Raw genomic sequence first — 25,570 nt, 5'->3', positions numbered from 1 at the left:
TCATTAAAACCAGCATACAAACACTTTTTTTTTCCCCACTACCATAAAATTTTTTTTCCCCAAGTATTTCTCTTTATTTCAAAAGGAGAATAAATCACGAAAAAAACACTCTTATTACGGCACATCACAATCATATCTTGAAGGATGGGTTTTCAAAACAAAAAGATTAAAATCAAAGTCGTTAACTCAAAATTTTTAAAAAGATACTATGATCATCAATCATTGAACTGGCGACCTTTTCCCCAATTAGACCCTGGGCCAAGAGCGTTTATCATTCAAGTTCGTTCCGATGAAAAAGGGGCAACTTTAATTTTAATTTAAATAAAAAAATATGTTTCGTAATATTTTATTACGCAAAATTTAAAGTTCAATAATTGCACATTATTTTATATGGTCTTAAAAAAGTACGAACTATTTTTTATCAGCCTTATTTCTTCTCGCTAGCAATGAACCAATAAAAACGCAGGTTTCAAAACATGCCTCAGACAGCTAACGAATCAAATCGACTCTTTCTTAAAAACATCTGTTGCTTCGATCTTGTGTTTGTAAACAAACTGTTAAATGCTCGTTCAAATGTTTTTGCTTTCGTATTATTTTCTCATATATATTCTTAAATAAAACTTAAATTCTGAATAAAACATTATTTAATTCTTAATAAATAGTTCTTTCATTCTTATCACTAATAATTTTTATCACTGCTATGCTTTATTTCAAATGATGGAAAAGAAAATAATTACTCGAAGTGACAATGAAAAATTTATTAATCGAGAACGTGCAAATGTTTTGCCTGAAATATGTATTTTGTGTCGTACAGAAAAATACACAAAAGAACGTCATTCTGGCAAGCGAAAAAAAGAAACATTAAGTAAGTGTGAAACTAAAGAAAATAAATTGCTGTCTGCTGCAATTTCTAAAAACGATAAGAAATTGCTTATGCAAATACGTGACAAAGATATGGTGGCAATCGAAGTTTGCTACCATAGGTCTTGTCATAAAAATTGCACTAAATTTCTGACTGTAAAAGAAGTTTCTTCTGAAAATTCAGAACTATACGAAAAATCTTTTGAGGTATTTAAAAAGTGTATTTTGGAAGAAAAAGTCATTAAAAAGCACAAAGTTTATGATATGAACAAGAAAAAAGAAAAATTTATCAGAACTGTAAAGGAAGTTGAAGGTATTGAAATGAAAGATTTCAGGAATGATACCTTAAAGAAAAAAATTAAAAAAGCATGTCCTCAAATTGATTTTGTCAAACAAAAATCAAAAAATATGAGTGAATTAGTTGTTTGCCTGACATCAGCTCCAACAATAATAAATTTATGCGAACAGAGCTCCACTGACAGTGAAGATGCTGATGAAACATTTAGAGCCACAAATAACTTTTCAGGAGGACTTCTAAGAGACTTGTATACCTCATCCATTGCACCAAAAACAATTATTAATGATGTGCCTTCAAATGTTTGTCCTTGGCCTCCTAATGCATGTGATTTAACAGAGGATGCTGCTTTGAAAATTATTCCACCAGAACTGTTTAATTTTCTTGCTTGGTGTATTGGCGCTTCAGAAGATGTCATCTTAGGAAGACACGTCAATGTAGAGCCAGGCATCAGATTGAAACTGCTATCTATAGCCCAAGATTTAATTTTTCTTTCCTCAAAGGGCAGAATACAGACACCGAAGCATCTTGCATTAGGCATGGCTGTTCGTCATTTTACTGGTTCTTCAAAATTAAATTCCCTCTCAAATTCTGAGGTGCAAATTTCTATGCGCATCGTTGAATTTGATTGGTTAACATAGGCTTAGGCGAAGCGCTGTTATTGGAAATCTTAAATTTGTTCTTAATAGTCGTTCTGTCTGTACACAACGTAAATCACTCTGTAATTTTTGCAATCTATTATTAACCTTTGCACCTTTAATAAGCGAAACTAATTTTGTGTCATGTCATCTTTTATTTATCATGAACGAGGATTAAGGGTCTGGATTGACCCAGGGACCTCTCTACTCCAAGGCTAAGCTAGCCACCGTTACTTCTGTCTGTACATCTGTCTTTATTTCCAGGCAGATATATTAATTTTATTTTTGTAAATACAGTAGAATATCACATCCGTTATTTTAATTAAAGTGTTTTTATTTACAATTTTATGTATTTACAATTAGTATTTCTCAGTTACTGCTGCCATAATGAAACAATTCATGAAATTTTTAAATTAAAAAGCACTCTTTTTATTGCTTAACTATTATAGTATTGACCATTTTATTTCAGTAACAAATTGACTTTTTGTTATTGGATGAAGTTAGTTCATAAGCTTAACTTTGCAAATCTACTATTTGAAATGTCTGTTGTTTCTTGTGTTTTATTTACTTTCCTATATACTACTATGATCAGCGGTGGTCTAAATTGAGTTTTAAAACTGTTTACATTTTCAAATATAATAAAATGTTTTAATTTTCCGGTAATTTTACAACACTCAAATTTAAAGAATACTTTTTTATAGTTTAGCTACATAGAATTAACCATTTAATTTGAATAACAAGTAAGCTTTCTGTTAGTTGCTTTGGTTTCACATTGCAAATCTGCAATTTGTAATTTTTGTTAATTCTTTTGTATTTTATTCTTTCTATCTACTAATTTGCTGACCCTTGGCCTAAATTAAATTTTAATATAGCTTGCATTGTGAAATATATTAAAATGCAATAGGTATTTCATGATTTAATTTTAAGGTTAATTATTCTTGAGCTCAGTTTAACCATTTATTATACTAGTAAATATTTTATGCATTTCTATATTGATTTTCTTAAAAGATATAAAATGTAATAATTTTCATTTTTAAATTTTTCTAAAATGTAGGTGTAATATCAGTAGTATATTATATTTAAAATTTCGTTTAAGTATTCATACTTAACATTATATGATTATAAAAATTTCTATACTATTAGTAGTTGTGAATTAAATTTGTGATTTGGAGTTGTGTACCTGTTATATTTAGTTGTATTAATTAAAATTCATTATATTTTAATAATTCTTTAGATCATAATTTTTTTTAAAAAAAATCTTTATATTGTTTATGTAAAATATTAAAGGATTACAGCTGTTTTAAGCCGTTAAATTTATTTTTCTTGCTTATTGTATTTTAGTTATCACATATTTGAAAAAGATTTATTATAGCTTGAAAATCTTTATTACTATCTATATTATCAATTAGATTGTAATTATAAGATGCTTTAAAAAAAGTTGTTTTAATTTTGATATTTCTCTAGGAAAAAGTGTTACTCGGAAGAAAAAAAACATATATATTCTTGGGCAATGGGAAGATTTCCCTATCATGATCTGTGACTGAATAATCTCCAAATATTTGCAACTTCCGGGCAGTGGTTTACAAGGTACTGGACACATTACAGACGAGGACCAACTTGAAGGATATATATCTCATGACCTCCAATCAAGCTTGTATATCTTTTTTTCTTTAAATTGAGATTTTAAAATCTATTAAATGCATTGGCAATTGCAGTTTGCACGACAGGTTCTTGTGATATGGAAAAATTCCTGGAGAGATTTCATTTACTGTCCAGGGTTTTAGTTTTTGCATCAAAAGCTGGTTTTAACACGACATGTCAAAAACCTGTCAAAAAAGTATAATAAACTGTTTGTCGAAATGTGGCAAAAACTTATAAAAACCAGTGACATGTTTCTTTTTTGTCATTAAAGATATTTTATTAAACATCCATCTACATAATTATTTCAATCATGCATAATATTTGCATTTTAATTACTAATATAATTATTATTCATATTATACATCATATATTAAAAATGTATCTAAAATAATTTATTTGCTTTCTTAATGACTAATGTATTATTTATATTTTAAGGTTATTATGTTTGATATATTATAACTGTTAAGTTTACATTACAGATAATTACTATTTTTCTAATTGTTGAGTTGGTAGTTGTTATTCGTCTGAATACTGATGGTACAATTTAGACAGATTTCTTAGCTTTCTTAAAACTAAAGTTGTCACTAATAATTGTATAATCTTAACCTGCGTATTTTTTTTGTAATTCACATTATTTGTTTTTCATGCTTATGTGTGCAGCTTGAAAAAATAATCAGACCACCCAGTATGATTTTTGATCTAATGATCAGATCTTCACATTCTCTGACTCAGTCCTCATGGTTTGAAAGGGTGATCTCAAATATGGCAATTAATTAGTGCAGATGACATTTTAAGGTACAAAATCAGATGGATTAACGTATTCTGAATAATTAGGATTTCTGACCCACAATCGTGGAAAAGGTCCCAATAATTTGGTCAGGAGAGTAGTCCAAAATTTGTACCCCTTGATGTTAAGTTTTATATTTCGAATATTTCGTCATATCTGAAGAACTTTTTAGTCGAATTGAAAATGTTTTGCCCACAATTATTAAGTTTGTTTATCCAACGATAATTCGATGCAAAAAAATAACTTGCATATTTTATTTACAGGGGTCTGTCCAGACCGAATTTACTACCGTTTAGCGGTACCTTCACAAATTCAACTTTACGAAAAACGATAGTTTCACACATTTAATTTTAGGAAAAACGGTAGTTTCGCAAAATACTTTTTCTTAAAATTTTATTTTTGCATTCCTTAAGAAATGATAAATCCATATTCTTGCCATATTTTTGTGTTGGATTTTTAAATATAATTTTTAATTTTTCACTAATTATATCTAAATTTTCACAAAATAGGTACCTCTCAGAAAAACCTAGGCAGACCCCTGATTTAGCAATAATAATCTAAAAAATTTTATACTGTAATGTGCACAATTATATATATTTTTACGGAATAATTTTGCTATGTAATCATTATATCATTTACTCGTATAAATCGATTAATTTTTTTCAATCAATCGGTTAAAGTGCTTTATCAAGTTGATAACAATATTTAGTACAGTTATTAAAATAAATATCCCAATACTCCGGTGATTTCACTAGCTTTGATGAAACTGCAGATCTTTAGAAGCCTGTAATTCTAAATTTCTGGGTTTTTTTTTTTTTTTTTTGTAAAAGCAGGTCTCTATTTGAAATTATTTAAATATCTCTATTTTAAAAATCTGAATAAAATGTAAAAATTTGAAAAACTGTGATTTGCAACTAATTCCGTAAATAGTTCAACTAAGAATTTTAACAAGAAGCACTTTGCTAAGCATAAGATAAAACTACATCTGTCCATTGCTTGTGTGCAAAATAATTTAAAAATGAGTGTATAATATTTGGTAGCTTCAGCATAACTTAATATGAAAATATTGTATTCACACAAATTTAATCAAATAGATTATTCTCAATAAATTTTAGTTATCATATAGGTAATTCAAATGAAATATACTACTAATAAACTGCAATAGATTTGAAGTGAAAATTAAAAATTTGACTGTAGCAACTGTTACATCTGTTAAACTCTGACTTATTTTATTAGATCTGTGGGGAGGAAGCAAAATTTACTTCTATTTTTTTTTTTATTTCATAACTTTATTTATTATACTCCGTATATTTCAGTGACTGCACTTTGTTCTGAAAAAAAAAATCATAATTTTTTTCAATTTCTATATATTTTTCTAGTAGTAAATTAGATAAATTGCAATTTTGCAAATTCTTAGTCATAATTATTCAATATTTACTATTGATAATCAATCATCCTCTTCACCAAAACTTACGATTTTCGACAGTGATTGTCAAAACTAAAAGGGGGGTTAATGTCAGAACCATTGAACATCATAGTTGATCACTTGTTATTTTCTATGTTTATTTATTTATAATTACTTCACATTCATATTAGCTAATAATTATTTTCTTACCTAAAATTTTAGGTTTCTGATATGAGTGTTAAAACTGTGTTTAAATCTGGATAAAACAGTCAATTGTCTAATGCATGCCAACTTTGACTTTAGCGTTTTCTCCACTGTTAATAACCTTGTCCTCTTTGCTTCAATTTTGATTTTTTTCCCCAGGCATGAAAATTTACTTCATTTCAATGAAGTAAGCTTTCATGTCTTTACTCAAAAACATTGTTATATACTTTTCTATGGATGTTTAGCTGAAATTTTATAACATTTTTCTATTCTCTTTCAGAGCATATTCTCAGTTAAATAGTTTGAAATGTGCACTGGATGATGAACAGAGGTTCTGTATCTATTTATCCTTGTGGTATTGGTGGACAAGAGGGTACGAAAACAAGGTATTTTTCAGTTAGCTAGGCACAAGAAATTTAATTATTTTATTTAAATTTTTATGTGTTAAAAAAAAGTTGGAGGTCTACATTTTTCATCAAAAATATTTGTTTATGCAGGTTGCAGGTGTAATTATTTCTCATTTTTTTGCCGTTTACTTATATTTTGTGGCTTTTTTTTAAACATAATATTTACTTTGTAAAAGGAAGATATAATAATTTATATTTATTAAACATTTCTATGTTTAAAATTTTTGTTTTTCTTTTAAATTGTAGTTTTGACTAAGTATGGTAAAATAATAAGCATTTCATTCAAATTATTTGTTGATGAAAGTATTTTATTTAAAGTCTGTTTATTTTTATAGATTAGTTTTTAGTTTTCACATACAATTTATTTAATGTTTCTTTTGCTTTTGTTACATTGCTTCAGCTAAAAAGTTTTAAATCTTTACAAAAATTAATGATCAATTTAATAATTTATGCTCGCCATTTTAAAGTTTTTATAATATTTTTCTCAATGTTTTCTGTCCATTAAGTAAATAATTCTATTGTGTATTAACTGCAAAATTTGCATGAAATAAGATATATTTTCAAGTCAAAATCTACCATCCTTTTTTTTTTAAACTCTTAATTATTAAAGATTGTTACTAATTGAAGATTATTATGGTCTTTGGTGTAATATATTCATAACATTTCAGTTTTATAGCTGATTTCTTTTATAGCCAGGCAAGAGATTCATCTGACTTGTCCCTGGGCAAAGTTTCAAACTTTTTAAACTTTAGAAAAAAGTTCCTGAATAAAAAAAAAAATCTTTAGTGTCTATTTTTCTTAATATTTCTGCATTATTTTGTTTTACTTTACTATGTTATCCTATTTAATCATGATAATCTTTGGTTTGTTAGACTGTTAATGTGCACAAATTATAACTTTAAATAAGTATGTAAATTATGAAAATGAGTTTTACATACTTTTTTTTAATTATTTTTTCACGAGTTGATATGTGTATTTTAGCTTTTTTATTTTTTTCTAACTCTTATAACAAGCCTAGTTAGTGACTATAATAAGCTATCTGATTGGAGGAAATAGTCATCCCTGGGTCGGGGAAGCCTGTTTCAGATGCTTCAGACTTTTCTATTATCTAGTAGAACTTAGTCAGGCATAAATTATAGTATTATAAGTTTTTAAAGTCACACCAAACAATAAAAATTTAGAAGACCAATGGGAGTACTATTCTTTTAGTGTACCGTGATCTTATCATGGTAGATAAACTTGAAGGGGAAAAATAAAACTTTATGTTTGCATAATTTATGTTATGGTACACATGCTATGAGATAAGAGACAGCTGCATAGAATAAAAAACAGAAATCGGGACACATAGAATAAGGAAACTTCACTAGAATTTATTTGCATTAATAAATATTATTAAAAAAATTGCATTTTAAGCTCTCTGTTTTTAGATAAATGCAGTTTTCATTGACTTCTATCAACATAAAAAATTAAAACCATACACATGGATATCATTACACTGCAATGCATCGTATACATACACAGTCCAGTCACATTAATGTGACCACCTGTCAAAAGCCAGAATAACCACCTTTGGCAGAGCGGACCGCTACGAGACGTGCAGGAAGAAAGTCAATTAGGTTTCTGAAAGTGTTCACTGGGATGTTGAGCCATGCCGACTCCAGTGCCATGGCCTGCTGCGCTGGATAACGCGGTTGAGGATCCATGGCACGAACAACCTGATCGAGGTGGTCCCACAGATTCTCGATTGGGTTTAAATCCGGTGAGTTTGCCGGCCAGGGGAGTACGGTAAATTCATCCTGGTGCTCTTCGAACCACGCACATGCACTGCGAGCTGCATGACACCTCACATTGTCCTGGTGGTAGATGCCATCATTCTGAGGAAAAATCATTTGCATGTAGTGGTGGACATGGTCCGCATGGACAGATACGTACTTGTACTGATCCATCGTGCCTTCCACAATGATGAGTGCACCCAGTGAATGCCAGGAAAACATTCCCTAAACCATAACGCTCCCTCTTCCAGCCTGCAGCTTTCCGGCAATTGTTGCAGGGTGTTGCTTTCAGACATTTAACGCCGTATACGCCAACGTCCATCTGTCCCATGGAGCATAAAATGTGATTCATCGGAAAAAGCCACCTGTTGCCACTCTGTGGACGTCCAGTTGCGGTACTGGCGTGCAATTTCCAGCCTTCGTCACCGATGAACAGCAGTCAGCATGGGTGCATTAACCAGGCGTCTGCTGCGGAGGCCCATGCGCAGCAGCGTTCGCTGAACAGTTGTTGAGGATACACTCTTGGTAGCCCCTTGGTTCATCTGGACGGTCAGTTGCTCAACAGTTGCACGTCTATTCGTCTGAACGCATCTCCGTAGCCTTCATTCGCCTGTGCCATCTTTGGCCCGTGGTGCACCACATGTGCCACGCCGCTTGTTTTGTATAGTGCCATTTTGCCATGCACGGTGTACTTTTACCACGGCGGTACGCGAGCAGTTCACAAAATCAGTCGTTTCCAAAATGCTTCCACCCTTGGCCCGAAAGCCAATAATTATGCCCTTTTGGACGTCAGATAAATCACTACATTTCTGCATTGCGCCAACGACTGAAATGCTTTTCGATGCCCTAGGACATCCAATATATACACTACACTGTAATGTGCTGCCACCTACACTCTGCGATTGGTTATTTCACTTTGACGTCGAAAGTAGGTGGTGGTCACATTAATGTGACTTGACTGTGTAAAAGGGAACTTAACTTTTTTTGTTGACTAATACATTGTCCAAAATAGTAAATATCATGTAAAGTAATTTTTATCAGCAACGTTAAGAATAATTATTATAAATATTAAGTATGCTTAGTATGCTTTTACCATTGCTATAATATAAGCTATGTAAAATGATTTTTCCACACTATCCTGTTCCTCACTATCCAAAACATTTTAAAACTATTACCCCATGATGATTTAGGAGTACTGTTTATTAAAATTTAGTAAAAAAAAAAAGCTATAATATTTGTAAATAAATTTAACATGCTGAGTAAAATGTTGAGATTAGATAATAAGAAAAACTGTGAAATTAACAAAATATACTAAAAATTAATTATCTAAAAATTCCTAAATAAAGTAAATTTTCAAAGCCCAAAAGATATTTCTTTTAGCTGATAGACAAATCTCGCTGTCAGTCCACAGAAAGCACATAAATTTGAAATTTAAACATTTCAATTTTAAATGCTTCATCTCATGGAAAAGGGGGGTGGGAGGAGAAACCTTCCAAGTGTAGCCACTTTCCAGAAAAATTTAAAAGCTGGTAGCAATTGTCATCCAAAAATATTTGTAAATTTATGTTACAGCTGATAAATTGTATTCCTGAAATATCCCTAAAATTAAAGCCTTTAAAACTTACAATAACCTCATTAAGTAATTGGTGCCTCTTTTAAAAATTTTCCAAACTATGGCCATCCTCCAATGCGCGGATGAACTTATTTATTTCTATAATATTCGCTACCAAAACCTTCAACTTAGGATAATAAAATTAGAATTTTTTTTTAAAACATGGAATTAAATATAAATTTTTTTTTTCATTATTATTTTGCTAATTCCTAACATTTCGACAAATTTGGCCCATGCATATAATTTGGGTGACATTTGTAGAACATTTTACGAAGATTGTTGCCATATTGGCATAAACCTTATAAATTTTAATCAAGTTCGTTGCAGTATTTAGTTCTTATGATGCCGATCTATTTAATCAATCCAAAAAGTTAGAAATTTCAAATTGTTGATAGTTTCCCACAACATATATTTATTTTATTATATATTTTATTAATAATATATTTTATTTTTAGGATTAAATGGGTCTTAATAGACTTCATCCTAATGGCTGTGATAACGTTGGGGCTTCATAGCTATTGTTTTGCACCGAGACTCTGAGTCCCGCAGTGAACTGACTGATCATCAAGATCCCAATAGAACACTGAAGTCAAGCATCACTGGCTGGGGTCAGTGTGCAGGTGAGTAACCTCTTTGATCAGCATGCAAAGGGACCGAGAGTGTGCTGTGTCGGTCCTCGTTAAACTGTTTTAAGCAAAGTGGTTGACTTTGCATGTCATCAGGCTACCGAAGTAGAGGTCATCCCCTCTCCAGAGGATGAAAAATGGTGATGGCATGTCTTCGAATTATCCTCTGCGATGCTTCCCAGATTGTCGCTAATAGCCCATAGTTCAGACCTAGTGGGACGTAAACTAACAACAACTGAGACTCAGATGTTCTGTATTTTAAAAAATTTTATTTAGAACTACCTATGTATAATCATTTGTGTGGATCGGCTCTTCTTTGTCGCTTTGTTTTCGCTCTCACTTTTATGTCATTAATTTATGTAAATGCCATCTTTAATGTAAATTTAACTTCCTACGTTTGCTTTAAAATTAAGTTATTTTAAATGACCTCGGCGCTTGGTGATTTATTATTTCTTATTTAGCTACCTCTGAGTGTAAATTTTTTTTTACCCTTAGGTTTATATTTTATTTAATTACCCATATATATTTTATTTACCTGTCCACAGTAAATTTTGTTGAAGATCATTTAAAAAAAATAATAAAATTCTGTTTTCAGTTGTTTAATAGCAATTTGTTTTGTTCATTAGTATATTTCCCTTAATTTCTTTCATGAATCATAGTCTGTCCGTTTAAAACAAGGTCAAAACAAAAAAAAAATTTTTTTTTAAGAAGATAAAGCCTGGTTTTCTTATAATTTTTTTTTTTAATAAACATCTTTTTAAATAAATTTTCTGCTATTTGTGTGAATGTTTTTAGTTTAAATATTGAAAAATGAAATAGAAATTCTCACATTTGTTACAATTTTGAGTTTAATTGATAATTGGAATTCAACTACTTGAAATAGACATAAATCTGCAATTTTTTAATGTTTATGTAAAATAATTTTGTCCCTGCCCAAAAAAACAAAAGCCTATGTAAAAGAAATTAAAGCAATCAATTTTTAGATAAAATCATAACTCTTAAAATGTTTAAAATAAAATAGATTGTTAGTTATTCCCTGTTATGTTAGTTTTTTTGTATTAGTTAAATTGTGTAATTACTGAAAGAATAAAAGTTTTTCAAACTTTATTTTTACAAACTTGTTAAAGATACATTTTTGCTGCAGTCAAACGTATAAACAGGAATGAATTACTTTTCTAAATTTTATTTTAACAGTTTAATTTCAGAATTATTTTTTATTATTTAGGTGAACAAATTTGTATTGTATTTATGCAGTCTGCTTATATTTATTATTATAATATTTAAAATTGCTATTTTTATACTTTATTTAAAAAAAAAGTTTAAGAAATTGTTTTTAAAATATTTTTTTTTGTTTATGCTGAAATATAACAATAAGAACATTGTTACATTTAAAGCTAATGACCAAAAAGTAATTTTTTTTTTTGTGTTCTAGAACCATTAAGGCTGAAATATACTTTTACAATTTTAAATGTTTGTAATTATGTAGCCCATTTATCAATTTTATTCTTTTCATCATTTTAATTATATTATTTAGTTGAAATATTACATTGTCTTGTTTCTCCCATGATGCTGCATTTTAAAATTGCATTGATTTTACATTTTCTCGATCACATTAATTCGAAGCAACCAGGTTGCATAATTTTTATTTGACCTATATCAGTTCTTAAAAGCATGTCTAAGCAATAACAAAAATTATCTAAAGACGACTGTTATAACTATAAACTTGTGCTCACAGTAATTTGGTTTATATGTTTTATTAATATTCATTATATGTACAAAATTTTTTGTTGCTTAATAATTTAAAAAAATATGCCACGACAAATTTCTTTTAAAAAAATAAATAACCAAGATGATAGACGTAATAAAATAAAAATCTTAAAATTAATAAATATTCATATTTTTCTTTACAACAAAAGATGTATAGTCATTCATAGATTCAGTTAGATTTTGAGAACTATGGGTCTCTAAGACTTAGAAAGTTTGCTGTTAAAGAAAATCGTTACATATGTTTGAGAAATCAAGGCTGATTAAGATTGGTCAAACACCTGCATCTTAGAAAAACTGTGTAATATGATGCTGAAAATTATTCTAATTTTCTCGTTAAGCTATTTAATTAAATATTTAAAGTTTTGTCTACCATCTCAGATAAAAATATTTTAGTGGATCTGCTAATAACCATTTTTTTTTTTAAAACTAATTCCAATTTCTCAACATTACTTTTGTTGAAGAAAAAAAATAGTTACCTCAAAAGTCCTTGAAAATCATTAAATAGGAAGTAAAGGTTACTGAAATTTTTCACGACTGGTAGACAGGGTTTAGAAAGTTATTTTTTGTCTCATAAAAACCCAAAAACCAGGTGTTTTTTTATTTTAAACGAAAGGTTAAATAGTATTTTATATCTAAATGTTATCTTAATAATGTGTGAATATGTATATATGTTGTGACGAATTTTAATATAAAGGAGAATGAGATATTCAAGAAAATGTATTTTTTCAATTAAGAAATATTTAATAAAAGATTGATGAAAAGAAATAAAATTGATAAATGTGTTACATAAATATATACACACATATTATAGTAAAGGTGAGTTTTAGTTTTGACCGTTAGAAAAACAAAGAACTATTTACTTTTGTGTCATTTATTTTAACATAATTGAGCTTTAAATATAACAATGTTCTTATTGACATATTGCAAAATTATGAAACATTTACTTAAAAAATATTTTAAATGAATTTTAAAATAATGAATGTAAGCATAAAATTCAAATTTGTATACAATTCAAATTTGTTTATCTAAGTAGCAGAAAACAAATATGAAATTGAACTGAAAAAATAAAATTTAGAAAAGCACCTTATTCTTGTTTATGCTTTTGTTAGAACAAGAATTACTTTTGAATTTGTTATGGTCTAATTTATTTTAAGCATTTTTACAAAACCTCATGTTTTTATTTTAAATTTGCTTACAATACTTTATTTCACATTGGTATTTTTGTGAAAACTCAAAACCCTAAACATTTGAAAATTGCAGTTTTGTGTTTATTTAAAATAACAGAATTTAACTCAAAATTTCCAAAAAGGTGAGAAAACCATCTTGTCACTTCGCAATATTTAAACAAATAAAAAATCAATATAAATACAGGAAAATTTATTTATTAAAAAGATCCTTTAAAAAAATATTCTGACTTTGTTTTTTCTCTCTTTTTTTTCTTCTTTTAAATCATTTGGTTTAAACGGTATTGTTTTAAACCAGCTAAGTCTGCTAAAGAGGTGATTGTGCTCCGGAAAAATACCGGATTTTTCGCTAACAACACTCCTGAAGTTTCTGGAAATCCTAGGTCCAGAAGCTTCAAGAAATCACCGATCATGTGTAAAAATTCTTGTCTCTTTTATTTAAAAAATATTAGAACTAGAATTTATACTTGGCGTCTTTTATTTGTAAATATTTTTTCTGGCAGAATAATAAATGTGATTAGCGATAAAAGTAAACTTATAATTATTCATTTAAATTATGCTGTAAATAATTTATTTAGAATTTAATGTTTTGAAAATATAAATGATTTAACTTTATAAAGACATTAATTTTTTGAAATGCGTCATTAATGATTTTAATAAGAAAGTTTCAGGATTTTTGAGTTGGGATCACAATCACCCCTGAATAGTTCAACAAAACATCGGAATAAAAATCCAGATAAAGAAATTATATTTAGGAAGAGAAATGAGGCAAATGATTGTTACAGTGATCAAGAGTTTTATGGATAAAATGTGATAATTTTCATTTCTAAACATATGAATGTTTAACATTGTTTGATTGACATAGTCTTTTGACATTTGCTTAAAAACTTATAAAATAGTTGGTATCTAACGTCTAAAATTAAATTAAGGAAATGAAAATAAAATACAGGGTCGCCACTCCACAGGGAGAATAGGGGAAACCTCTAAAATAAAGGGAATTAAAAAATCAACTAAATTAACAGGGAAAATGCAAGGAGTATTTATTTCTTTTTTTACAAAATGTTGTCCTCTTTAAGTGCAATCTATGGGGTATTTAAATATAGTTCAGTTATACTTTACTATTTTATTTGCTGTATTTTTATTTTTTTTATGTATGTTAAACTGTTCCTTATTTAAGTTTTTCTAGCAATTAAAGCTAGTATTAGTTATCCTGATATAGCATACAAATTTGCGCAGTAATTGTGTGTTTCCTCTTAGTATATTGTGTATAATATATACAGGGAAAACGCAGGGAGCTTTTTTTTTCTTCCCAGATTTGAGTAGCAACCCTGTAATAAATCTATAAAATAACTTTTTTGCTCTATGATTTATTCTTAATTATTTCTTTTAAATTAAATTTAGTAATTTTAAACTATATTTGTGAACAAAATGTCATTCTTTTTCTCGTGTCTTTAAGTAGATATCTCATTTTATCAATTTTTGTCATCTAGCTGAACAAGTCAAAAAGGGGCAAGCAGTAACAGCTTAACAAATAAAGTCTTGGCCATATACTCAACTGATGTTATTTCTTGACAAGATTGGAAGTAAAAAAAAAACGAGTATGTTAATTTTAATTATGTCATAAATTAGTTGTAGTATTTTAGTATGCAATTTCCCTGAATTAAATTACTCTTGTTTCAGATTGGATAAATTAGAATAGTTATGAGTGTAAATTAAATAATTTGGTTTCAAAGCTCAAAATATTTTGAATTTTTTTTTGAGGTCTTACAGTTGTGTACTGTTAATTATATTTAATAACTGTTAGGCAATTATTTTTGGTGTTCATTTAGTTTTGACTTCTAATTGATCTTGCTTTTTTTCAAAAACTTTTTCAATTTATGATCAATAGAGAAACAGGTTTAAGTTCATGGTATCTGCACACCAGGAAAGTCTTGAATCTTGGTATTGAACAAAATTTGTCATGAAATGTCTTGATTTTAACTATTTATTTTAAAAAAATCATGGATTCAGGGCACCCAAAAGTCTCTCTTCTTAAAATAGAATTTACCCCCTCACACACACAATTTCATGATGTACTGAATATCTGAATTTGTAACAAAATCCCCACTCACAGTCATATTTATTAAAATATAAAATGTTTTTATTGTGTTCTTTAAAAATTATGGTGTTCTTTATAAAAATGAAAGATAAAACATCATTTCTAGAGCGAATTATCTTTTAAACTTCTGTAATTTCAGAATTTTTGTTATTATTTTTATTTTATTTTATCATTTTAACTACTCTAGCTGAAGCAAGCCAGTCATTGGCCATTTTTTTTATTCTGAGAAGAGAACAGAAATATCAGGAGTATTTCTTTAATCTCCGATACACAAGAAAAGCATCTTTAAAATATATTTCTGCAGTAAAAAAGAGGAGAAACAAATTGCTTTTGTATTTTTTTCAGCTATTTTATTGCTTCAACTTTTTCTTTACTCTGTTTTTTAAATTTAAAATAAATATGAAAATGCAGAGTATGAATGCAGAGTATGATGCAGAGTATTTGAATTCCATACACTTCCCCGCCATTTTCAAAAGAAAATTTTTTTTTTCCTCATAAGATTTTAGGATTTTTCTTTCTACTTTGAAAGAAATTTATCTTGCCATCATTTTGGAAATAATCATTAGTGTATTACTTCGTTTTAAGATTATTTCCAAATTTGTTTTTTTTTTTTTTAGTTCGGTTTAACAATAAAAAAAGACGGCTTTTTGTAGCGATTCAGAAAACCGGAAAAATCAGTTATCCGGAATAGCGATGGTCCCGATCGTTCCGGATAATCGGTTCCCTACTGTACATGTAGAAAAGTTCAGTAAAATTGACACGCTGGAGTGCACATATTAATGTATAAAATAACATGAAGTGATAATCCCTGTGTCAGAATCATAGAGACACGCCGTCTGAGCACGTTAGAGTTCTTGCGAAAAGATCTTTCTTTTGAAAGGTAAAAAAAATATATATTTAATTTTCTTTTTAGAAATTTACACATAATATTTGAATTATGCATATAGATAACCAATTTTTGACATGCTCAATTTACGCCGATAGTATCGTAAATCAATATAAGGTTTTAATTGTATTTTCAGCAGTTATTGATATTGATTTTCACTTGGATATTAAATATCCCCATATATTTGAAACAATACGGAACATTCGTATCGTGCATTTGAGTATTTACTTTTTAAGGTGATGATTCTATCCTACTTTTTGCAGTTATTGCTATTGATTTCTCCATTTTTTTGAAATCTGATATTTTTTTATGCGCTGTTATTTATTACAATAAGGTAATCTTGAAACGAAGCATTTGAGGAGCCTGATTCGAAACACGCATTTGTGGAGCCGGATTCGCATGATTTTGTTGATCTTTGGATTTCATACTTTTTATTAATTTTTTTATTGTGATGATTATTTACAAAATGCAAAGTAGGAAATAATTTGTGTCCACCCCACCCCTACAAAATGAGAGAATATCACCCATAATATTAAAATTAAAAATTATTGCATGTTTTATTTAAAAAATATATAAAGTTTTTTTTTTGTAAGCACAGCGATTTTGTTATCTTAAATTTGAAACATATATGTTTGTTATTCTTAAAAGTGTCTTGCAGAGAGATATTAGTGCTAGAGAGTTTTGTCGCAGATAGCTCGAAAAAATTCTGCCGTAAGGGTGATAATTATTATGGTATTACAGAAATAAGCCTGTGCAGCATCAAATATTCCCAAAAAATCTTTGAGACGTATACTAAAAGGCTGGATATTTCCAAATCTTCTGAATATCCATGAAATGCTCCTCTGAAATCCAGGAGTTACAACTGTTAGATATCAAACAGATATTTGGGTATTGTGACATCTGTTGTATATCCCAGAAACATCTGACACATGCATGTGACTTATCACAGATATCCATGAGATATCTGAGGGACTTCTTTCATTTATGAATTGTATGTTTTATCTGGATATCTCAGATATATTCTTATTGGATTTTAGAGCAATTTCCCACTGTACATTTTCCACAGACATATTTCTTGTAATTATTATTATTTCTATAATTCTTATTATTATTCTTATAATTATAAGAATTATAATTCTTATAATTAATATTATTTCTTATAAGAACTTGTGCTGTCTTGATTGTTTTGACATTTTTCTTTGTAAAAACTAACAATTAGTTAGAAATGAAATATAGCTATCAAAATAAAATATAAGCTACTTACGAAAACAGTTTTTGCCACCTTTTCTTTCACAAAAATGTCAAAATCTTAAATTTTAGGCACTTTCTTGAAATTTGAATTCACAGTTATTCTGATTGAACTAATATGCAACAGTCTTAGTAGAAATGTGCAACTCACCGAACGCAATACATTGAACGCGCATTACATCGTAATTTCTGATCCGATAACCTTATAAAGCTATAAATTGTTCTCCCGGTCAAATGACTGGCTGTGGTAGAAACAGGTATATGACAAGTATTATTCGAAACAAACAAAATACCAAAAGAAAAATATAATATTAACTGTATATAATTGTTAGAAAAAGTCATGAAGTCAAATGTTAAAAAATTATAAGTTGATAAGCACATTTTCGATGCAAAAATTCTTAAATGGTCATTTTACCGGTAATGGTATGTTTAGTGTTAAATTTGAAGTTCTGCGAATTATTCATGATTTATAAATAACGATGTTGGAGAGATGTGTAAAATAAAGTGTTTATGATAAAAAAGAATTTAGTGTATTTTGGAAACTTTTGCATGTAGAGAAAGAATCAAATTAGTAATTTTTTTTACTGACAGGGATATTTTTTATCATAAAATCAAACAAAATTATGTAAGCATTTGAAGGCTAAATGGTCATTCGTGATGTGATCATACTAGTTTTATTTATTTTATTTCAAATTTATAATTGCAATAACTTTTTTTTATAATGATTTTTTATAAAGCATCAGTAATAATAAATGTATAATAAATTTGAACCTGTATAATAAATTTGAAGAAAAAAAACGTAAAATAAAGTATGCTTATCTTTTTCATGGGTGGAGCATAAAACAAAATATTATTGATGCCAGTGATTATTTTTTAATGGTGTTATTATTAGTTGCTACGGGTTTTGTGTTAATAGGCACTGTTATAAAAGGTACCCAAATTACTCTTATAGAGACCTGATGTAGCTAATGTTTTAATAAACTTCTTGAATTGTGTGAAAAAGCATAAAAGATCAAAAATGCTTTCAAAAAGAATTGATCCAATAAATATTTAGTGTTAAATTTTCTTTTTTTAGAAATATTTTTTTATTTATTTTATTTTCTTTCTTTCTTTTTTTAAATTTTTTTTTATTCATACTTTATATACTGCTGCAGTAATAGGCTGCAAATTAATTATCTAATTAGCAATTTTTTTATAATTAACCTTTTTAAATATTGACTTTTCTCTTACTTAAAAATGATTTATTATGGCTTAAGTTTGTTCCAATGATTTCGTGGTAATTTTTTTCCATTTTGACAAAATGTTTTTGTACTTTTAACTTTATAAAATTCCCCAAAAATTAGTTGGTTATAATTTAATAATAATAATAGGTTTTATAATGCACTCTTTTTCTGAAAGCTTTTGTATTCCCATTAAAAGAAATCTGTGAATTATTTTTTCTTAGCAAACCAACCAATCACTTTTTTTTTACAATCACTAACAGCTATGTTTATTGACAAATTGTTACAATTGTTGCATTAATGCTAATTTTTTCTATTTCATTTTAACCTTTTATAACATATTTTAATTTAAAAAAAAGGCTTTTTTTAAGAACTAACTATATACTAATATTTAATTTTACTCTTTTGTTGGTCAATACATGATTTTTGATTCAAAATTTTGTACCAAAACATTAAAAAATAAATGAAAAATTTTGCCAAATTGTCAAAATAAATTATTTTTTTCAAGATATGTTAAAAAAATAACATTTTGAATAAAATATTTTATAATTTATAGACTTTTTTCTTTACTACACTTTATTAGAATAAAGAAACTGAAACCTGGAAATTTTAAGATTTTTATCTGGAAAAATCAGGGAAATTTGAAATCTGATTTGAGTGGTCACCCTGTAAAATTATTCCTATGTATGATAGATTGCATTTTATGCAGTGGAATTATTTAATATAATGATAAAAAAAACATTTGTAATGTCCAGTTCCATCTTGCTTAATAAGTTCTCTTCCCCTTTGAACTTAGAGAAATTGATTGTTTTAAACTCATTCAAAAAGTTTAAAAAATAATTTAGTATTAAATATTACAATGCCCTGTTTAGTGTTAAATATTACAATGCCCATTGGAAATATGAAAAAAATATTGCTAAGAGCTTTGCATAAGAATGAATTAAGCTTTTGCTAAGTTTTATATTATTTTTATTTGATTATAAAGTGTGAGTTTAAATGTGCAAAAGAGCGAAGACTGGTTGCTTATGTCTGTAGGAGTGCAAATAGTAGCATTATTTCACATTTCAGTCAAAAGTAAAACATGTTATAATCCATTTTATTTTATTTGAATTACATAAAATGATGAATAATTCCATAACTGCATTTTTCAGTTACTGGATTTTAATATACAAATGACTTTAATTAACATATTATTTGAATTAAAACACTGATATCTTTCAAAAAATTAGTAGTTGGTGCTCTAAGAGTCATTCAAGTCAAGTAAATTGCATTTTTTTGAAATTAAAATGTTTTTTATTTGGGTCAAAAGTTTCAAAGAGCATGCATTTCTGAAATTAATAGTTTTTGAAAAATGTAACACAATGTTAACACACACAAGAAAAAAGAAAAAATATGTCTTGTGACACCCATTCCTCTAAAAGTATTTTGAATATAGTTCAAATGTTGCATTACCATGAGTATGTTTTGATTTATTATTGCATATATACTCTTTCTGGCTAATAAAATTACATTACTTTTGATAAGTAATGTTATATATTGTTAATATATTGATTAATTGTCTTCCTACTTTATAAATTCAAAAGTTATATTGGCAAAACATGTGAAATAAAAAGGAAATCTTTTTATATTTTAAAATGAAAATTTTGTGCTAATGGGAATGTGTACACTAATATTCAGAATGATATTCTCATGAAAATTCTCATGGTAAAATAAGTTTATTTTAGTGATTACTGTTCCTATGCAATGTAATTTACGAAATAGATTATTTCTAAATAAAGTTGAAACAGAATATGTATCTATATTTAAGACAAAATAAATAGCAGTTGATATTTTTTCAATTTTCTATTCTATATCTTTATTATTCTATAGAGATTTATTAACTTTTTTTAAAATTTTGGTTTGGAAAATAGAATGTCTGTTTTTAAAAGCTATTTGTTTTAAAGTGAAAAATAGTGTGCCACTATATTTTATTTTTTAAAAATATAGTTGTATGCTACCATATTTTTTACTTTCAAAAATTTAATTTTAGCATAAAAGGTACATTGGTTAACGTATTATAATTTTTTCTCATTATTAAAATATTGATTACTAAAATGAATAATAAATTTAACATTTTACTTGAAATTAAACTCACCTAAAAATTTTAAATAATATGTGGAACACAAATTTAAATTGCACTTTTAGTTGTCAAACTATAGAGCCAAAACTTGTTAGGTAGTAACATCTTTATTTATATTTTTCTATCCGAATTCACATTGTAACGTAAAATAAGTTATTTAATACTTATTTTAAATTTCATTAATATTTGCATAGTATCAGGCTACAAATGAATATACTTATTGTTTTGTATGCATTTATTTTAAGCTCATTTAAAGATGATGAAATGGGCAATATTTTCAAATGTTTATTTCATTTAGACGTGATTGAAATGTTTTTATATACATGTATTTAATGCATTATTTATTTATTCACCCCTTGTATATTTTATGGTTCGTGATGTATATTCTGTATACCTAAATATTATTAAATCAAATGATTAAACCCAGCTAAAAATCATTACAATAATTCAAAAAATATAAATAATTATTGAATAAAGTAAAATAAGTCTTGTTTGACTCAAAATTGTACTATAAAACAATCATTAATGCATCCTATTTCTTTTTACTAATTTTAAATTTCTAAAATTTTAGCCTATCAAATGATAAACAGCTGAAAACTTTTAAAAAATTTAAAAAAAAATAGTTATAAAAATAAACAAATGATTGCTCAAAAATAAAACATTAAATGATCGTGAATTCATTATTTATTTTGTAGTTAATTTATTATGTCCAAGTTATAAATAAATAAAAATTATTTAAAATAAACATTAGATGTAAAATAAAAAGCAGTTTGCACATTCCTCTTTTATCCACGTGCTCATCATGCTGCATCATTTTATTCTAAATTTGGAAATAGTATATTTTTGAGATTAAAAATAATGAAGCTGACCTTCAGCTGAAAGTGGGGATAAACTTGGCCTTTAAGATAGATCATTTTACCATTTCACTCATTCGATTTAGAGAATAACTTGCATATTTCACATTTTTTCTTCACGCCTGCAGCAGAAAAAAAGGGGGGATCATACTTCTGTCGATCTTTGTAAGAGACTATTAGCGGAGTGATTGAGGGAGGTGAATTCATTAATGGCTTCTTTGGTTGAAGGGTGGAACGTATGTTGCATTATTGTTACATTCTTGCAAACTGTTTTTCACCTGCATTAATTCTTTAAATCATTATTGATCATCAATTATAAAAATAGATTGCTGCAAAGCATGAAAAGATTAAGAATAATAATGAAATTTTGGAGAATCAATTGAACAAAATAGAATTTTCTAGCTCAAGTATTATTATTCCAAAAACAAATACTGCATAGGCTGCCTCATTGGGTACACAGTGCATACCAAAGTTTAATGTTTATAAATCATAAATGCCATGGTGTATCTCTGCAAAATTACGCTATTTATATCCAGGTTTTTTTATACATTTAGAAAAAGTATCTATTTTTTAACTACTTGGAAATCTTATCTTTTAAGAGTGAATTATATTTAAAATTATTAGTTACTTTTTTCTTGATTTTGTTAGATTTTATAAAGAACTTAATTGAAGATCTTCGCTTCCATGTATCTTGGGCTCATCAGTTTTATTAACAAAAATTAATAAATTTTAAAACTCTTCTCGCTTTTATAAAGTAATAAGTAATTTTTTGTAGCTTATGCTTTCCAAGTTATTTTTTGTCAGCTTTTTAAAACTTATTTTTGCTAATTAAAAATATTTATACTAAATTTCGTTTATTTTATTTTAGGTTGAAGGATGCTTCTGACTGCAGCTTCGTATATTGGCACCATGCTGTTTTCCCTACTGATGTTGTTGATCTGTATTAAAATGGCACTGACACACGATCAAACCTGATACGGCATGTAGATTTTGTTGTTATTTCTTTAATGCTCTGCATGTGTGTGTGTGTATATATATATATATATACACAGTGTAACGTCCCATATCCGGACGTCCCTTTTCCGGAAGGGTCGATTTCCCGGACACTTTTTACCAATCAAAAATAAACAAACATTTCTTCATCTTCCCCTCTCCTTAAAAAAAAAAAAAACGAAGTCTTTTAACAGGTTTTTTCCCTTCTCAGCTTTTAGAGATCTATGCATTGAACCCATAAATCAACAGAAGATCTACTAAGACCATGACGCTCTTCCTCTTGAATGCAGGAAAGGGGGGGGGGTTGTTTTCAAAAGACCACAACTGAGTCTTCTCCCTCCCCCTTCTTTCTATGCAGCTGGCTAGTAAAAGAGGCATTTCCTGGAACCTTTTTGAATGTTAAAGTGGAGGGGGAATCCCCTTTAGAAAATAAAGAGAACCCAATTAGCATGCCATGCCTTTATGCTTGATTGATGGCCAATGATGGGAGAGAAAATAAGAATTTGTTACTACCCCGCCCTGAACTTGAATGACAAGTAAGGAGGAAATGAATTTTTCTTCTCCACCTACCCACCTTATTGAATGACGAGAATTTCTCCTTCTTGCTTGAATCGTTCTAGTTTAAAATGGTGGAGAGAGCAATTAATATTTTCATAACTGGGAATTTTTTTCGTTTTCTGTATTTATTTTTAGAATAGCAATAATTATTTTTTTTTTAACATTTTGTTTATGATTGATTAGATATCATTCTAATACTAAATCATTATTGCCCGAAAAATAATGTTTATTTATTTTCTGCTTCTTAGATTCAGATCATTTTAAGCTTTGTTTACCTTGGAGGTCAATTATACAGAAAAATCAAATATACGGACTTCGGAAAGTCCCGCCAATTCCGGATACGCGACTTTCCACTGTATATGTATGAAGAAAATTAAGTAAAACAATAAGTTTTATTTTTTAATAAGTTTTTTTTGCTGTTGCCCTTTTTGTATTTCTTCATTATGTTATGGTTTAGTGATCATATTTAATGCTCTTTAATGCTTTCTATTATCTACTATTAACTTACTTTCGTTTTCCTACTCATTCCGTTTGTTAATTATTTTTCTAATTTCGTGTGGTTGGGACATTGCGTGTGCTTAGGATAAACAGTGCTTAGGATGCGTGTGCTTATTTTAATGGATTTTAACAGTTATAACAATTTAGCGCCTGGTAAAAAGTATGTTCAATATTTAAAAAAAAATATGTTTGATATTTAAATTATTCTTCATGTTGTACACAATACGAAGAGCCTAATTCAGAGGGGACCTTTGGATCGACATCCTGCTAGTATGAAAGCGGAAGCAAAAGATTTTTTGAATTACATTCAATACCCGAAATTTTACCGTCTTATAAAGAGTATGGTGATAAAAGATGCAAAACTTGTCCTAATATTGACCACAAACATACAATTCTTAATAACAAAGGCTCCAAATCGTTTTGTGAAACTAAAACTGTTATTTATATGTTAACCTATGGTTTTTATAATAAATATGTTGGACAAACCAGTAACTCTCTTAATATTCGAATTAATCAACACCGTTCTGATATAAACAGTAATAAAATTATCAATAACCTGGAATTGAATAATTTTAGAGAACATAATTTTAGCAGTGTCAAAATTAATGTTTTAGATATAGTAGAAGATTTAGATTTAAGACTACAAAAAGAAAATTAATATTTACTTTTATACAAAACAATTTTGCTGTATGGGCTAAACAATACTTTCCAACATACACAGATTAACTTAAATAACTCCAACTTATTCACTTTTTCATATTGAAGATAAGCTTACAAATTGAGGTAAACGGGGATCAATAAGTAATAGAAACTCTCTTAATAGTGACAAATTAAATAAAAATTTTGTTTCTGATTTGGAAAAAGATTTTAATAATCATTATAATATTAAACCAATCTAATATTTTGTTTTCTCCGTTAAGAGTAATAATGTATATAAGCTTCAATATCTTATTATTAGCTTTTCTTTTATTAATTCAAAATTCTTTGTTTCGATCTTGTAAAAGCTAAAATGAATAAAATCTCCCCCCCTAAAAAAAAAGAAAAATTTAGATAACTTATATTTCATTTTTAACTTTCAAAGCCATATTTTCAATAAGATCAAATTTCATAATATTTTTGAAAATTTTAAAAATTTGTATCCATTAACATAGTTAATTTTAACATAGTTTAAAGCTTTAAATGTAATAAATCTCTTGATAGAATTATAGTTAATTATAATGATATAAGCAAATATTTAGGGAAGATAAATATATTCGATTATGAAAGTCACTGTGAAAAAGAGAAATATTTTAATTTTGTTGATATATGTCATAAACATATTATTACTGGTAATTTAAATATTATAGAAAATTTAGAACTTAGGAATTTAATGATAAAAGGCACAAAATTTAGACCATTTACCATACATCAGTTAATAAAATTCCAAGATACTTTCTTAATGATCTCAATAGTTTTTGTTTAAAGATATCGAATATATTCTCTTAATCTTTAGGTTTGTTAACAGAATGGAAATAGGGTGTTTATTATTACTTTAAAAACTTTGTTTTCAATAATGAGGATAATTTAAATAACAATTCAACAAATTTTTCTAAAATTGTTCAATCAATTAATTAACTACAGAAAAAATTTGTAATTACCCCTATAGACAAAGCTAACAATAATTATGTAATCTTCTGTAAAAAATTCTATGTTGAACTTTTAAATACCGAGTTAAAAAATAGTAAAAATTTTCAACTTAGTAATTTAAATAATAATATTGACATCAAAAAATTTTGGCTTTACATAAGAGGTTAAAAATTAAAATTAGCAATATACAATCTCCTTACTTAATTATCAGTCCTAAATTTCATAAAATTCCTATAAAATTTAGAACAATCGCATGTGGGTCTAACATAAT

The 25,570-nt window shown here is 27.6% G+C and overlaps 2 protein-coding genes across 5 annotated transcripts in view; both read left to right on the top strand.

The window, feature by feature from the left end:
- LOC147806762 (uncharacterized) overlaps positions 1-25,570 on the top strand; it is a 137,936-nt gene that overhangs the window by 95,416 nt on the left and 16,950 nt on the right. The gene's annotated exons all lie outside the window — the stretch shown is intronic.
- Positions 532-24,718, top strand: LOC147806763 (uncharacterized). Of its 4 annotated transcripts, XM_087167151.1 has the most exons (6): positions 532-2,023; positions 3,259-3,448; positions 6,112-6,217; positions 10,078-10,242; positions 14,690-14,797; positions 22,493-24,718. In XM_087167151.1, the coding sequence occupies exon 1, from the start codon at positions 715-717 to the stop codon at positions 1,795-1,797; it is 1,083 nt and encodes a 360-aa protein (XP_087023277.1). In that variant the 5' UTR covers positions 532-714; the 3' UTR covers positions 1,798-2,023; positions 3,259-3,448; positions 6,112-6,217; positions 10,078-10,242; positions 14,690-14,797; positions 22,493-24,718. The 4 variants fall into 4 exon arrangements, with proteins under 4 accessions (XP_087023277.1, XP_087023278.1, XP_087023276.1 ...); XM_087167152.1 differs by having other exon boundaries at positions 532-3,448; positions 6,112-6,204; XM_087167150.1 differs by having other exon boundaries at positions 532-3,448.

The sequence above is a fragment of the Parasteatoda tepidariorum genome, chromosome 7 (assembly GCF_982258835.1).
Source record: "Parasteatoda tepidariorum strain Cologne lab strain chromosome 7, Ptep-v5.0, whole genome shotgun sequence".
Taxonomy (NCBI): domain Eukaryota; kingdom Metazoa; phylum Arthropoda; class Arachnida; order Araneae; family Theridiidae; genus Parasteatoda; species Parasteatoda tepidariorum.
This window is presented reverse-complemented; position numbering and strand designations above follow the sequence as displayed.

Coding starts and splice junctions, on each gene's coding strand:
- LOC147806763 (XM_087167151.1), top strand. CDS start 715: ATGATGGAAAAGAAAATAATTACTCGAAGTGACAATGAAAAATTTATT.